Source organism: Mustela putorius, unplaced genomic scaffold, assembly GCF_011764305.1.
Source record: "Mustela putorius furo isolate JIRA1106 unplaced genomic scaffold, ASM1176430v1.1 tig00003869_pilon_pilon_pilon, whole genome shotgun sequence".
Lineage (NCBI taxonomy): Eukaryota > Metazoa > Chordata > Mammalia > Carnivora > Mustelidae > Mustela > Mustela putorius.
The window spans coordinates 31,290,056-31,305,343 of record NW_025422021.1 but is presented as its reverse complement, the minus strand read 5'-3'; the positions used below and the strand labels follow the sequence as shown (position 1 = coordinate 31,305,343).

The window sequence follows — 15,288 nt, the reverse complement described above, 5'->3', positions numbered from 1 at the left end:
GACCCTGACTTCTGCCCTGTACCCCTTCCCCATCTTATTGTGCCCCCTGCCCCTCAGGAGAAGGTGGGAGCACCTATCAAAATCCTCTGCCTTTCCTTCCAAGGAGTCAGCTGAACACAGCTGCTGGAGAAGGTGCAGAGTAGGACATCACCAAGAGGAGGGGTTCCTGAGAGTGCCTGACCCCTGAGAGGGCCCGACAGCTGGCGGACTGTGGCAAAAGTCCCGGCCATGCCCCAGTGGTCCTATCATCTGCAGCCTTGAAGGATGGCCCAGCAGGCCCCTGTGATACAAGCAGTGCTCCTGCTCTGGACCCCAGGCCACTGGGAGCAGGCTGGGCACGTTTACAAGGAAGCCTAAGGGGAGCTCCATCTTTTCCAGGAGAACCATCTTTCACCTCCCCTGTCCCTCTGCCTCCCTGATAGTCCCTTGGTTTGTACTGTTCCAGCCCCCAGGGCTCTCCCTCCACTTTGTGCAGGTGGGGGACTGAGGTGCAGGAGAGAGGGTCTGAAGCATGATCTCAAGGTCCAGAACGTTCCCAGAGGTGGGGAAGGTGTCTGAGGTACAAGGGCGAGTTTAACCCCAAGAGGAAATCCACCTGCTGCTCCTCCTGGAAGGCAGACAACCATCCAGACTCCAGCCCAGCGGCGGGGGCGGGGTATGGGGTGGGGGATATGGGGGGTGGGAGATCCATCCCATCCTTCTCCACAACCTTGGCCCTCTCAGAGGTAGGGGCAAGCCATGGAGACTTGGAGTCTGGAAGCAGAGAAGCGGGGGCTCCCTCAGAGAGCACACAGTCACCCCCTTCCTCTCCCCCGCAGGTGGGACCCAGCCCCGTGAGAACACAGGGATGTGGTTTCAGACACAACAACTGTGCCTCCCAGCTCGAGTGCGGCAGTGCCTCATGCTGGGAGATCCAGGGAACTGATTTCATAATTCCACATACTTTGTAACTTTCAACGAAAACTTAGATAAAGCAGGTCCTAGGAGCCCCCTTCCATGCTGTGCAACAGAGGGACAGAGCCAGAAAACTGAGGCCATTGCGGAGAGGGACAGTCCATACCCAGGCCTCCTGCTGAGCCCACCGCCGGCCGGGGCGCCCTCTCCTTGGATGTCTATTGTCACCGCGTTCTCACAGGCCGTCGCATGCCATGGTCACGCTGCTGAGTCTGGCGGCCTCGTGTGGGCCTGTGGGCTGCGCTCGTTCCTTCTAACTGCTGGATGGGGATAACTTAGTTCCTTCTAACTGCTGCAGGGGATAACTTAGTTCCCCAAGGTGGCGGTGGCCCAGGAGCCTAGGGTGGGGGTGTTGGTAACGCACAGTATCTTCAGCATTTGGGCCGTGAAGCCTGAAGCACAGCTTCTGCCCACTGCTCATTTCTCCCTGTGGCCCCGACTGCATCTCCCCAACGGTGACTGAATATGGCCACATTCTGCTCCTCTGTATTTTATCTAACTTTTTCTGATTGAGTTCTAATGATTTTTCACATATTCTATATATACTCCTGATAAAGCCCCTTGTCCTGTAATTGTTTCACATGTATTTTCATCCAATTCCATTTTTTTTAAGATTTTATTTATTTGAGAGAGAGAGCAAGAGTGAGGGGGAGGGGCTAAGGGGGTGGTGGGAGGCAGGTTCTCCGCCAAGCAGGGAGCCTGATGTGGGGTTTGATCCCAGGACACTGGGATCATGACCTGACCAAAGGCAGAGGCTTAACCCACTGAGACCCCAAGGCACCCCTGCTGTTTTGTTTTTTTAAATTTTGAATTCCAATTGTTCATTGCTGGTTAATAGGAAAGCAAGTGACTTTCATGTATTGTCTCTGAGTCCTGTGACCTTGCTAGGATCTCTGCTTAGTTCCAGGAGGTTTTGGGTCAATTCTTTAGGATTTTCTTCAGATGATCTTGTCATCTGCAACAAAAAACAGTTTTCTCTCTTCCTTCCCAATCTGCGTGCCCCTTCTTCTCTTATTTCACCTCGAATTTCTAGGACGGTGTCGAATAGGACTGGTGAGAGGACCTCCTTGCCCTGCTCAGTCAAAGGGGTGAAACCTCCAGTTTGTCACCAGTAAGTATGACGTCAGCTGTACGATTTTGACAGATGTTCTTTACCGAGTTGAGGAAGTTCCCCTCTATTTCTAGCCTGACCCCCGTCCCCTAAGACTTTGTCATGGAGAAAGCTCTGGGCATATTCTAAAAGGACTACACTGCTGTTCCTCCTGTTAGAGACATGAGGGGATTTTTCTTCTCTCTTCAGTGAGAACTTCGTGGGCTCCTTCTGATAAAAGCCATGGGAGTGTGAGGGCCCCCTAAGTCCGAGCCCCAGGAGTTCCTCACCTCCAGCTGAGCCACACTCAGCCTCCAGCAATGCGGAGTCAATGCTGCCATCCCGGTGTTCCCACATACCCCGGCCACGACGGCTTCTGCACCCACAAGCAGCTCTCAGATGGGGCTCTCTGAGCTCCTTGCTTTCGATTCTGGGTGACGTTCGGCCCAGTGACCTCAGTTCTCTGATGGGTGTGAGAAAACTTGCTTCTGGTTTTATTCAGCTTTTTCCGTTAGGATGAGGCATGGTGGCTGCTAAGATCTCTACAGTCTGAGTTGATGACTTAATGTTTTCGACATTTAGGAAAATCAATCTATAAGGAGCCTCTTGGATGTCTCTTCCTCAGATTTCTTTTACTCTTATCCTACAGTTTATTTGTTGAAGAACTGAGGTCATTTTCACATGAACTTGACCACGTTCTGGATGTTTTGAGGCAAATTTATGCTCAAAGACGGATCCGTCTTTGCCAATAATTTATTTAACACAGGCCCACCGTGGGAATTATAATTTAGAGTGATGGTAGTTTCCAAGCCAATAGCACACAGAATAATGTCTCCTGATGAACCAATAAGTAACATTATCCAGACACATTGATTGATCACACGGTTGTTCCAGGCAGAGGGAAGAGGACAGAACGAAAGTCCAACTGAGTTGAGAGCTACCTTCCCGTGGGTGGGTTCTCGGAAGATGTGGCTTAGCCAGCGAGGGCGGATGAAGCAGGCATGAAGCCCAGGTCCCCTGTGGCGAGCACACTGTAGGTGTCAGGAGGGAAGGAAGGAAGAAGCTCCGTCTTGGGTGTTGCCACCACCGCCACCAGTTGCCTCACCGTGCAGGACTGTGCCCGGGTCTCGGGAGAGCACTTTAGATCAGCAAAGATGGCCTCACCAGACGGAAGGCTGGCGGCTGGTCCTCACAAGCTCCGATATTTGCAGTTTAAACACCCACCCACCCGCGATTGCCCCACTTCTCTGTGTGCCCACCCGCATTTGCAACTGAGCGTCCGCAACATGAACACCTTCACCCTGAAATCAGAACAACCTTGCCAGAGTCGCACGCAAGGGGCCCTGGGGTCCTCACAAATGCCCCCCACACCCTGGATCTTGGTTCTCGATCGCAGCCCCCTGGGGTCCTCCTCGGCTCATCCAGAAACCCGATCGACGTCAGCTGTTCTCGTTCATTTGCCCTGTACTGTGTGGTCCCATGACGAGGTAGACATTGTCCAAATACCTCGGATTTCTAGTCAGCAGTTCTTGGTGAAATATTTCTCTATCGAAACACCGCTGTTGTCTCTCCGAACTGAAGCAGGATGTTTGGTCCGTTTCCAGTTGGCATCGCTAAGGACCAATTTTCACAGAAGTCTCTTATCCGAGTATTTATGTTCTTCTTGTCCAACTGCTCTTTGTGCCCTTACTTTTCATTTCTTCTGATTGATCACGTATGTTTTTATCGTCTCATTGGTCTTTTCTACGACCTTATTGGCTAAAGGTGTAGTTAGCCGTGGGCATTAAATTTTGGCAGCTGCTTGTTCTATATCCACAGAGAGAGTGATTTTTTGTTTGTTTAATGTGATTCATTAATGTGATTCATTAATTAAATTCATTTAATGTGACTCACCAGATTCATTTTTGAACCAACCTTGCCTTCCCAGGACAAACTCCGCTCGGTCACGACAGTATCCTCCTTTTTACGCATCATTAGCTTCCCTTTGGTGAAAGATTTGAACATATTTGTTTTCTATGAGGATGTAGCCTGAAGGTCTGTAGTTTCATCTCCTTGTAATACCTTCGTCTGGTTCAGGTATGGGGTAATGCTGACTACATGGAAAGCTTGGGGCTGCCCGGCGCGCCCAAGGGTGCGTGAACAATGCGGGTGGGTGTGGCCAGTGACCAAGGAACACAGGTGGGCGCCTTCATGATAAACATCATCTTGTCCCTCACACCCCTTGGGCTCTCGGCACCCCCCCACACCCTGCCTCCCCACCGTGAGCAGTGGGTGCTGTCTCTGGTCAGTGCTGGACATCTGGCCCAGCGGCCATTTCCAGCCTCATCCAACAGACTTCACACACAAATAAAGCCACTGTGGAGGCCCGCAGGTCTGGTGTTGCATAAGGAGCCACATTTATTTCTTAATTGGACAGAATCTTAAGTGCACACACACAGTACAGGAACCTAGAGCCTAACACTCGGGTTTAGGACATCAGGGAACTAGAGTCGTTACATCAGGATGGTGGTTACAGGGCAGGGGCCCAGGGTGTGCCACAACCACATATGTACAAGCTAGGGGAAGCTGAGGGGACGGCGAGCGGCAGGAAGCGCAGGCCCACAGGAAGCCACAGCCTCTGCTGATCCCAGGGATAAGAGGAGGGCGCCTTCTGGAGTCCTGAGCGGGAGAGAGCGGACAGAGGACCAGCAGCTTGACCCCGCTCACACCTGGACCGGCAGCATTCAGGAACTCTCCCCGAGTGTTCACCACACCTGCCCCTCAGGGAGGGCCCCTCCTTGCAGCCCCCCGGGGCCCGGGAGTATGTGTGTGTGTGTGTGTGCGATGGGTGAATGGGACACGGGCACCGAAGGAGTGATGACTTGGAAAGAACTCAGGAGCCTCTCAGCTCCCTCCCGGGGACTGGCCTGGACACAATGGAGCCCAGCACCCCCCCTTCCTGGGCTCACCCTCCCCTGGAGGAGGCAGAGAGCTTCTCTAGGGGAGGATGGCTGTCCCTCAAACCAAAATGAGTGGCATTAAGCAATAAAACAAAAAACCTCCCAGAGACTTGGCTTTCTGGATCTTTCCGTCTCTTCCCACTTAGTGGGAAATTGTCAGGTCTGACCTTCCTCTCTGCACCCCACAATGGGCAGTCCCTCAGGGGCCCCCAGATCAGCCCCCCGGGGTCACAGAGGTGAAGCCCACACCCCAGTTTGCTAAATGCTTGGCCCCCTAACATGACATGTGGGTAGCTTCTGGCAAGGGCAGACGTGAAGAGACCAGCTTTTCAGACTCCGATTTCTCTCCCCAGCACTCTGAGGGTCTGGCTGTGACAACAGGGCCAGGGCTTCCAGCAACTGCCAAGGGGCATCAGGCCAAAATTAAACAGTCCCTGAGGAACCTCCATGGCTGTGGAGGCTCCCGAATTTGGGGTGGTTCCCAGAAACCCTCGCGCAGGCCCCCTTCCTTCAGCCCGCCCCACGAGGCAGGTGCTCTGCAGGTTGGCTGGCCTCAGACACCTGCGTCCTGGGTACGAGTGCCTCAGACCATCCAAGGCCACGGCTGCAGGCTGGCTGACCTGAGTGGGCTGTGGCCAGGGCGGGGCACCTCCGGGCTCCCTGCAGGCACGTGGGGCTCCTGGGAACCAGCTCACCTTAGCACAGCCCCTGCCCTCTGTGGTCCTCCTCCCTGCCCTCCAGGCCCTCGTAAAAGCCAGAAAAAGTGCTGCTCTGGACTAAGCCGCACCCCTGCTCTCTGCGTCTCGGCCTGGGAACATCTGGTTTCTGGATGACGTGTGATTTCAGTCTGGATGGGAGCACTCATCCAGTGCCTCCAAGGAAGGCTACGGAGCCCTGTGCCTTGCAGATGTGGCCTTCCAGGACACGCATCCTAGTGAAGTAGCTACTACTCCAGGGGTGCCTCCCAAGCACTGGTGGTGGGGGGGGGAGCAGAGAGCAAAAGGGGCCACTGAGGCACTGCCTGCAGCTGGGGGTTTAGAAGGCACGCTGGCCTCTCTGCTTCTGGCCGGGCTGGGGCGGCTGGTAGGCCACACCCCACTGCCAGTGGCCGCTCAGGTCAGGTGCCCACCAGCCTAGTCCCACATCCGAGGTGGCACTGAAGGGGCCTGAATAACTTTCCCCAAGGAGCGCCCCCAACTAGAACCTTCTCATCCGGTGTGGGAGCTGACCCCACACATCCCTGGAGGAATGCAGCTATACACCCTCCCAGCCTCGGTGCACAGAATGCAGATAGGGTCCACATGTCACGTGGGTGTCTATCGGGGACAGCCCAGGCTGGATGGGGCGGGCTTTGGAACCTCTGACCAGGTGTGACATGGTAATCCAAACTGGGTGAAGAGGTGAGGGGTCTGTGAGCCACGCCCCGCAGGGCCTGTAAAGACAGCAGAGAACAGTGTGGACAGACCGGCTGGCCGTGAACTTGGTCCTGGAACCCCTTGAACTCTGAATGAAACCTGCTCTCAGGGGGCCATGGCAGGGACAGGGGTTTTGTGGTTTGGTTGCTGTTTTTCCTTGAGTTGGAAGGAGGCCATCTGAGTGTGGGAACAGGTCATTGAAGACCCCCGGGCCCCGCAGTCTCTTTGATGTGTTTCTGGTCTGGGTGTGATGCCTGACCAGACTCTCAGCCTGGGGCCGACCCTTGCCCTGTGGGGGCTGGGCCTTGGGTGTGGCATCTGCACAGAGAAGGAAGCAGATCTTGGAACAAGAGCTCCCAACAGCACGAGGACAGCCCCTGGGTGCAGGACAGGAGCACCTCCCTGAGGACAGTGGCCGGCCGGCTGCCCTCACCTGACCCCGGGACTCTCAGAAACTCTTCTCTTGGGGTAAAGGGGGAGGTCACACACTTTCTTCCCAGGAACGACCTGGAGCTCACCCCATTTCTCACCGCAGCTGCAGAAGCAGCACCTGAAGCCCCTGGCTGCCCGACCACCTTGAACCCCAGCCACCTGCACGTCGGCGGCCAGGACACACGACGCCAGCTGCAGTCCCGGATGGGAGAGCCCCACAGCCCAGGGGCCCGTCTGCCCGGTCTCCCTCTGCTCCACATGCTCCCAGGGAAAAGCTGCATCTCCGAGGCTGTTGTCCGGGTGATAGGATGCCACTTCCTGCTGGAGGACTGCACGCCCCGCTCCGTGCAGCTCAGGATCCAGGCACCAGGTCCCCTGACACTCACACTCCCCCTACCCGGGATGAAGGCCTTCCCCCCCCATGTGGCTGGGGAGAAGCCCCCGCTCGGGCCTGGCCAGGCGTGCCCCATGGTGCCAACCAGGAGGCGCCTGGCCTGTGCGGATACCTGTTCACCATGGCTTTCCCTATGAGCCCTGGGGGATGTGAGTGGGAGCAAGCGGGGGACAGGGTCCATCTGAATCCTACAGATCTATGTGAAGGCATTAGAAATAAATACTTATAAATAGAACACAGTCTTATAGTTAATTTCTGAGTGGACCGTTTCAATGTCACTAACTAATGTATATTAATTATAAGTCTGTCTATGCTTAAAAAAATATTAGAACGGCAGCGATGCCCCTGTGGCTTGTGCCCTCTGCCTTTCCAGCACCTCCCAGCTCTTCCCACCCAGGGCACGCTCGGAAAGACCAAAGAACAAACATGGCCTCTGCTGGGAGCAGGACAGGTCGTATGGTGCAGGTCCCCGGGCCAGAGGTGGCGCTCACGGGGCCCGACGCGGTCCCCAAGAGGGGACTCGCTGGCTGGCTGGTAGGGGCAGGCTGGGCGCGGTGACATGACGGGTGGTGATGAGGGCTTGGGGGGCCGGCCTGTGGCTGTCCGGGAGGGCTCCGGCTCACACCCTCATCTGGGCAGACCGCCTTCTGGAGAGCTTGGACCTGCGGGAGGGTCGGGAGACATGCCACAGTCGGGATGCCAGCTTCCACATGGCTGACATCCCCTCTGCTTCCCCTCACCCAGAGACCAGCTCCTGTCCCTGGGACTCAGCGCCCCCGCCTTCTGGAAGGCCTGGGTGTAGGGGAGTGGGGCTCACCTGAGCCCGTGTGTCATGTTTCCAGCCACAGAAGGACGGCCCCCTAGTACAACACTTAACCAGCAGCAACAGCCAAACAAGCTTTAAAGTCTTCAAAACCTGCTCCCTCAGGCCCAAGGAGCAGGGCAGGCACTGCCAAGAGAGCCCATACCGTATGGTGCCGGCCAGGAGAGGATTGAAGGCGTACAGCCAGTCGTGCATGTCCTTGTCACTGTTGGCCTGCAGCAGGATGCCGCGGTGCTCCGTGCACACAGCGAACGTGTTGGGCGTCTGTGAAGGCAGGAGGCCGTGAAAAGGTACGAGGCCTCCCCACCATCCCAGTCAGCATGCAGGGTCGTGCTTCCCGGGGCCCGGCTGGAGCAGCTCGGGGGTGGGGGGTGCAGGACACGGGAGAGAAGACCCCCGGGAGAGAGCTAGGAAGGCTGCCCCACTCTCCGTGGCCTGCACAGCCCATTCGGACGCAGACAGGTGTGGCCTCCTAACAGAAGGGTCTGCGGTCAGGACATCCTATCTCTTGCACGCCCCAGGGCAACCTTGCCACTGCTCTGTGCCCCCCGAAGACGTGTCTACCCCCACAAACGAGGTTCCTTCCCCTTGACATGGCTTAGCTGCCGGGCCTGGCCTCCTCTGCTAAAGGCCGAGCCCTTGTGGTGGGGGACAGTGTGGGGAAGCAGCCTGAGATTGTGTCCCCAAAGCCCACCACAGGGAATCAAAGATCAGCCAGTGGGCACTGAGGCTCCCAGAGGAAGGGGTTGAGGTCCCCGGCACACACATCCAGTGCCACTGCTGACTCCGAGAGGAGAAAAGCCAGGGGACAGGAAGGCCGGACTCCCAGGCCCACTACATGACCTGTCCCATGGGGCTGGGTGGCCCCAGGAGAAGGGGACAGGGTATTGACTTCTCCTGAATGGGAGTGGGTCAATGCCTGCTCCCCCTCCCCAAAGGACCACAGCCCATCACGGCTGGTTGTCATGGGATGAGGAGCCCTACGGGTGGGCAGAGGGGACCCCCAACATGAGAGGCAGAAGGATGCTGTGCGAGACAGAACACTAGGGCTGTGGTGTGGCAGCTAGCCGGAATAGGGCCTGCTGGGAACTAGGTGGCTAGGGAGGGCCAGCCCCCTCCCCGAGCCCTGCTGGCGGCTTGCAGGCCTCAGCCTGCCCGGAAACCCATCCCATCTCCCGGGCCGCACCTTGAGCATGGCCTGCTGGTCCTCGCTGTACTCCACCTGGGCGGTGGACAGGTTGAGCACAAACCTCTCCACGGAGTCCTTGTCGCTGTTGTATAGGTAGGCATAGGGACGTCGTACGACCACAAAGCGCTTGGCCCAGCCTGCCGTGTGAGGCTCCAGGAAGTGCAGGTAGCCCTTCTTCGACACGATGGGGCTGCAGGGCAGGGACAGCTGCTGGCTCCTGCGCTCCTGGCCCCGGGGGAGGGGGGTCCCCACGCTGGCCCCCCACCCACCACCAGGCCCCTGGCAGTACTGGCCACTGGGAAGGTCAGACAGGGGCCCCCAAGAACGGCCAGGGCCAAAGTGCTGGGAGATGCCTGGCAGAACCCCAACCTGGGTGGTCAGAGACCAGAACCACCAGTTCTGAGCCTCAGTTTCCCCATCTGTACAACAGAGAAAGTGAAACAGAGCAGACACTGCCCCGAGCAGTCATTCCCTGTCACGTGAGCGTGACCCATAGAGTGTGGCCTTCTTGGGGCTACACAGGTGTCAGACTAGTGACGCACAGATGCACGGAAACCGGAGTTCTGCAGGGGCACCCATCAGGTCCCCTGCCCCGGGCCTGGCACTGGTCCAGCCTCCTCCTTGCTCTTTCTCTACCCCCGCCCAAGGTTGGGGTGCCCAGCCTGTCTCCCTCGCATGGAGCTGTGGGGACAGAGCTGGCTGGGTGGGGCCTCAGAAGCACCCCTGTTTGGGGGCCCCCCACATACCTGACCCGGATCTCCTGGATGTCAGGAACCAGCAGGCGCTGGGGCTCCTTTTCTGCCTCTGTTGCCCGAGCCGGGGAGGGAAGCTTCTTCGAATCTGCCTCTGGCACAGGCTCGGCATCTGGGCTGGCTGGCCGGGAGCAGGGCTGAGGGGTCCTGGGAAAACAACGCCAAGCCTCTGCCTTCCTGCGAGGAGACGCCCTGGCCAGGCCAGGCCACCATCTTGGTGGCTTCCTCCCACCCCCTGCATTACCCCCTTAGGTTGCCATGAGTACCTGTCAGGATCTGTCCACCCAGACGCACCCACAGCTGGGGCTGGAGGGCCCAGGCTACCCGATTCCAGGGCTGCACCAGGGTGCCCCGCCCGTCCCATGGCACCTTCTGTCCCCCGCCCTCGTGAAAGCGGTCCCTCTCCCCAGATGGCCCGTGGAGCCCGGGCTGTCTTGTCTTCAGGGGCCCTCTGCACTGGGGCTTGCTGGGTCCAAAAAGCCTGACCCATGGCCAGGGAGGCCCATCTCTGGGGAGGCCCAGAGGGCTTGGATGAAATGTGGACACCTTGAAGGATATAAAATGTAAGGGCTCAGGTGTGGGCAGTGCTAGCATGGCTGGGGGAACGGGGCAGACGGCCGGGTATATGGCCGGGCATTGCGGCCACTGCCACGGGGCTCACCTTCTATCCTACTGAGTATTGTGTGAGCCCATCCCCCTGAAAGGGTTTTTGGTTTTGTGCCATTTGATCCATTCAGCATTAGTCCCCATGACACTAGAAATCAGTGCTTCAGCCGAAAACGTCCTTGGGAGAGTCAGACGACTGGAGAGCAGCTAGGGGCCATGCCGGTCAAGGGTGCAGGGTGGACCGCCCCCCCCCTCCCCGCCGCGCCCCGCCCTGCCCAGCTATGTGCTGCCTTCCCGGGTCACTGTTGCCCCACCCCATCCCCATGCTCTGCACCAAAGCGGCAGCCACACCGTCCTCAGCGGGTTTGTAGCCCTGCCAACTTCTTCGGGGTCTGCACTCACCTCAGCTCTGCGGCTCCGTACCGCCCTTCAACCAGAGAGGGGCAGGTGGAGGAGGGCGTGAGCGTGGCTGCGCCCAGAGGTGACATGGAGGGGTCCCGGAGCAGGGTGACAGACATCTCAGAGAGCTGTGGAGAGAGCGAGCCTTTCATGGGGCAGACGGGGTGTGGACGCCCCCACAGTGGCTAATCCCTGCACCTTGGCTCATGTTTTACCTCCATTTAGGGCACCCCCCACTCCAATGGCAGGCCAGACCCCCTTCCCAGCCTCCCTTGAACCTCTCCCAGCCCCACGAGGCCCTGGCCTGCCCTTCCCCCGGCTGTGGGCTCTGTCTGGCCTCAGGAGGGACTTGTAACAGCTGCACTCCAAGGAGGGAGCAGGGACCACATCCGGGTCAGAGAAGGCTCTGCCGCCGTGTAGTCTTGGAGCCCCGACTGTAGGATGGGCAGTCCAGGAGCCTCAGGGAAAGGCCCTTCCAGGCAGAGGGTGAGGCTAGTGCAAAGCAGGAAGGCCAGGCTGCAAGAGGGCTATGCATGGTGGGCTCTGTGCCAGGGTGGGCGGGGCGGCATGAGTGGCCCCTTTGGTAGGGGAAGACAGCTCCAGGGCTGGGGCCCGAGCACCCAGGACAGAGGCAGCTGAGGGCCGGGCTGGAGGCAGCAGGGAGGGTCCTGGATGGGCCTAGCCCTGGTTCACCCTGAAGGCCCCAGGGCTCCACGGACCCCACACACAGACCAGACCAGGCCCTTGGCTAGGAGGTGCTCCTTTGGGCTCTGAGAGTATGTTTCTAAGAAAACCCTTATTTCCTTCTCTGGACGGGGGTGAGAACTGTTCTTGGAGACGAAAGCCCTGCGGACAGCCCCTTGCTGCCTACCTTGCTCTCGCTCGCGCTGACGCAGACATGGCTGTGGGTGTACTCTCTGTTGAACGTGTGCGTGAGGAGGCGTAAACACTGTAACGAGAGCAAATGTCCAGTTGGGGGTGGTGCCCCAGACCTGGCTCGACTGCAGCACGGCCCCTGGATGTGGAGGACTGGCTGAAGGCCTAGACACAGTGGCTCCAGCCTCCAAGGTGATGAGTGAGCCAGGGAAGCCTCTGGGAGCAGGCCCCGGGCCCAGGGCAAATATTGGGGGGACCGCATTGCCCAGCCTAAGAGGTATTCCCAGTGGCCCATCAAGCTACCCAAGGAGCCAGCTCTGGAGAGAGGGGTGAGCTCCCCATCAGCACAGGTATTCAAGGAAGCAGATCACTGCTTGGGGGAGGAAGCTGTAAAAGGCTGCCAAATTCCAACATATGTGGAGTGAGCGGCAGGCAAAGGGCCTCTATGGACCCTCCTTGTCCCAGCTCCTGCCCTAATAGGACAAGGCTGAGTCCCCAGAGCCCTGCAGGGACCACAGTCAGGGCAGCGCTGCCTGAGCTACCTTGACAGCCAGCTCCCGTTGCCTCTCGTTGGGAGCCTCCACAGGGGACGGCCGGCCCTCAGCAGAGAGTGGGGAGGAGGGGCTGGATGAGCCGTGGGACCCAGAGTCCTCACTGGAGGCAGGGGATGGCGCCTCGGGGCCGGGCCGCTGGGTGGTCTCCAGCTTCTCCCGCAGCAGCAGGTAATGCCTGGTCTTCTCCACCTGCAGGAGGCGGGACATGGCTCAGCCGCTGCACCCCAGGGTCATGTGGACTTGAGAGCCCACCCACTGTCTCCCCATGGGCTGTGCTGCTGATGGGACTCAGCCCAGCCATCCGGCCACACTCCGTCCAGCATCCGCGTCCCCCACGTCTGTGCTCACAGTGAGTGGAGGGACAGTCTACCCCTGCTGCAGCATCCTCCCAGCCCCCTGCTTCCCACATGCACCTGCGGCCTGGGCTGTCCATGCCCACAGCACACGAGCTCACCTCCTGCAGCAGGCTCAGCTTCTCCAGCTCCCATTGGTGGTCCAGGATGAGACTGTCACTCCGGGGCCGCCAGCCCGCCAGGTTCTCCTCGCCCCGGACATAGGCCACAGATGTATCCAGCACTCGCCTTCGCCGCCGCTGCATCCCTACAAAGGGGACCCTGGGCTGACCACGTTCCCGCCCTGGCTCTAGGCCTTGGGCTTAGGGTGGGGATTTATCCACAGAGGGAGTCTGGTCCCCCTGGGAGCGCCATGCCCACAGAAGTCATCCAGCCCCCAGTGCTGCCTCTTCCCTCACTGTCCTCTGGCCTCTTGGGACAACCCCGCAAGTTCAAATGTTAGCACTTGAGTCTCAAAAGGGAGGACCCCCCAAAACTTCAGCTTAGCTGAGGTGATCTGAGTGACCCCAGAGAACCCCGACTCCCTGACAAAGTGCCCCCACCCCCTTCAGAGAGAGCAGGGCAGAGGCCTACCTGGGCTGCCTGCATCAGCCACGTGGCACAGGCTGAGCTCATAGACGCCCGTCACGCGGTTGCTGTGGGGAGCAGAGAGAGGACGTGTGGACACCAGGCCCAGCAAGGGCCTGTCCAATGCACACTGGAAACAAGTCCAACTGCATGCCCTTCTGGGTGGCCTTGCATGGGGTCCCTGGGCTACAGCCCATATGGATAGGTTTGTTGGGAAGTCCGCATCCCAGACCTCTCCAGGCCCCATTTTGCTGAGTGCACACTGCCAACCTTGTCATGGAGGCAGGCCCAGCCGGCAGGCAGTAGCCCATCCCCTCTGGGTGACCCCCGGATGCCTGGGTCATAGCCAGCCTGAGGCCACTAAGTCCTGAACCCCACACTCCACCCTCCTGTCTGTGCCCCAGGTGTCCTGCACACTGGGGCCCACAAGACAGCGTGGGAAGGAAGTGAGCACAGGAGGCCCAGCACCTGTGGTGGTCTCCGCTTCTGGGACAAAGCCCCCTCCTCACTGCCTTGACGGTCCTGTCCATCACCCCCATACCCCAGGAATGCAGGGACTGGTCAGAGGGCAAGAGGGGATGGCTGGTCCCGGGCCTGACATTCTACTCCCTCAGGTGCTGCCAGCCTCCAGGAGGCAAGAGGTTCTGTCCAGAGTGCCCTTTTCCCAACCCAGCCCCCCCATCCTGCTGACATGATCCCCGAGTTCCCTGGGGAGGAGGTCTCCCAGCCATGGGGGTGGAGCTGGGCCCCAAGACCACCCACAAGAGGGTCCCAGGGCAGGGGAACGGTTAGGAGAGTGGCTGGTCTACCTTTTCATCTGGGATGGTCTGCAGCTGGCCAGTCACTTGAGCCTCTGCCGGGCACACCCAGCCACTCCCCATAGAGAGTCCACACAGCAGCACCCCAGCCCCCGCCACCCCCACTGTAGGCTCGCCTCTCCCAGCCACTTCCCATGCAGCCCCCCACCACCCCCACTGCAGGCTCGCCTCTCCCAGCTGCTCCCTGTGCAACCCCCCACCACTTCCACCGAAGGCTCACCTCTCCGAGGCCCGCAGGCTCCCACTGCCAAACAGGTTTCGGATGGAGCGCGAAGCAGGCAGCTTGGCGTCCCGAGAGTAGAAGACCATGCAGAAGTCCTTGGTGATGACCGCTGGCTGGGTGCAGTTCTCCATCTGCCATGGGGCCCAGGGCAAGGGCTCAGGCACAGGAGCATCCCCACAGGACCCAGGCACCAGAGCCCCTCTAACCATCTTTGGGGGGCTCACAAGCCACTGGTCAGCAGCCTCAGACCTCCATGGTCCCCTGGCATGGCACCAGACCCAGGCGGGAGGTCTCTGCTCCCCGCAGCTGACTCCTGGGAGAAAGCCAGGATCCCACCTCCCTGGGCTGCAGGTGGCTGGGTGTTGGTGCCGGGGACCCCGAGGATCCTAGACACAGGCCCCAGCCTCCTGGCCATGGGATCAGGCGACACACTCCCGAAACGCCTGTGAGGGTCGAAACAGATCCCAGCTCTGCACCCACGTTCTCCTTTCCGTGACTTCCCCGGGTGCCGACAGGCTGCGTCTCTTGACGCAGGCTCTTCTGTTTTCCCGAAGCTCAACAGCACCCCGACGAAGCCTGTGTGCACCGGGGCCTTACTGGGCCAGACCGGCAGCGTCTCCCCAACAAACCAGCATCCCAAGAGGCAGGAAAGTGGGTCCCCATGGCATAGCTGGAGTTTCAGGCCCAGAGGGCAGGGGGTGCCTTTACCTCCCCCGAGCCTCCTTATTCCTCAGTAGTGCCCCCATCTGGCAATACCCCTGCTCTCAGCCACTCCCCCGCCCCACCACCTCTGTGCTTCACAGGGAGGGTGCAGCCCAAGACTGGGGGCGCCTATTTCCAGCCCACGTGGAGCCTGGAAGGAGCCGTCCTGCAGCCCCAGGGCAAAGCCGCACCCTGCGGTGAG

At 59.3% G+C, this 15,288-nt stretch overlaps 1 protein-coding gene across 25 annotated transcripts in view; it reads right to left on the bottom strand.

The window, feature by feature from the left end:
* Positions 1–4,416: 4,416 nt before the first annotated feature.
* The window catches only part of KIF1A (kinesin family member 1A), a 91,212-nt gene continuing 80,340 nt past the window's right edge, over positions 4,417–15,288 (bottom strand). For all 25 annotated transcript variants that reach the window (XM_013051867.2, XM_013051868.2, XM_013051870.2 and 22 more), the window contains 10 exons: positions 14,382–14,515; positions 13,350–13,411; positions 12,878–13,023; positions 12,412–12,612; positions 11,865–11,942; positions 10,997–11,121; positions 9,983–10,135; positions 9,234–9,426; positions 8,193–8,311; positions 4,417–7,886 (listed from right to left, as the gene is read on the bottom strand). In XM_013051867.2, coding sequence (XP_012907321.2) covers positions 7,844–7,886; positions 8,193–8,311; positions 9,234–9,426; positions 9,983–10,135; positions 10,997–11,121; positions 11,865–11,942; positions 12,412–12,612; positions 12,878–13,023; positions 13,350–13,411; positions 14,382–14,515 — 1,254 coding nt within the window. In that variant the 3' untranslated portion in view covers positions 4,417–7,843. The remainder of the gene's footprint in view (positions 7,887–8,192; positions 8,312–9,233; positions 9,427–9,982; positions 10,136–10,996; positions 11,122–11,864; positions 11,943–12,411; positions 12,613–12,877; positions 13,024–13,349; positions 13,412–14,381; positions 14,516–15,288) is intronic.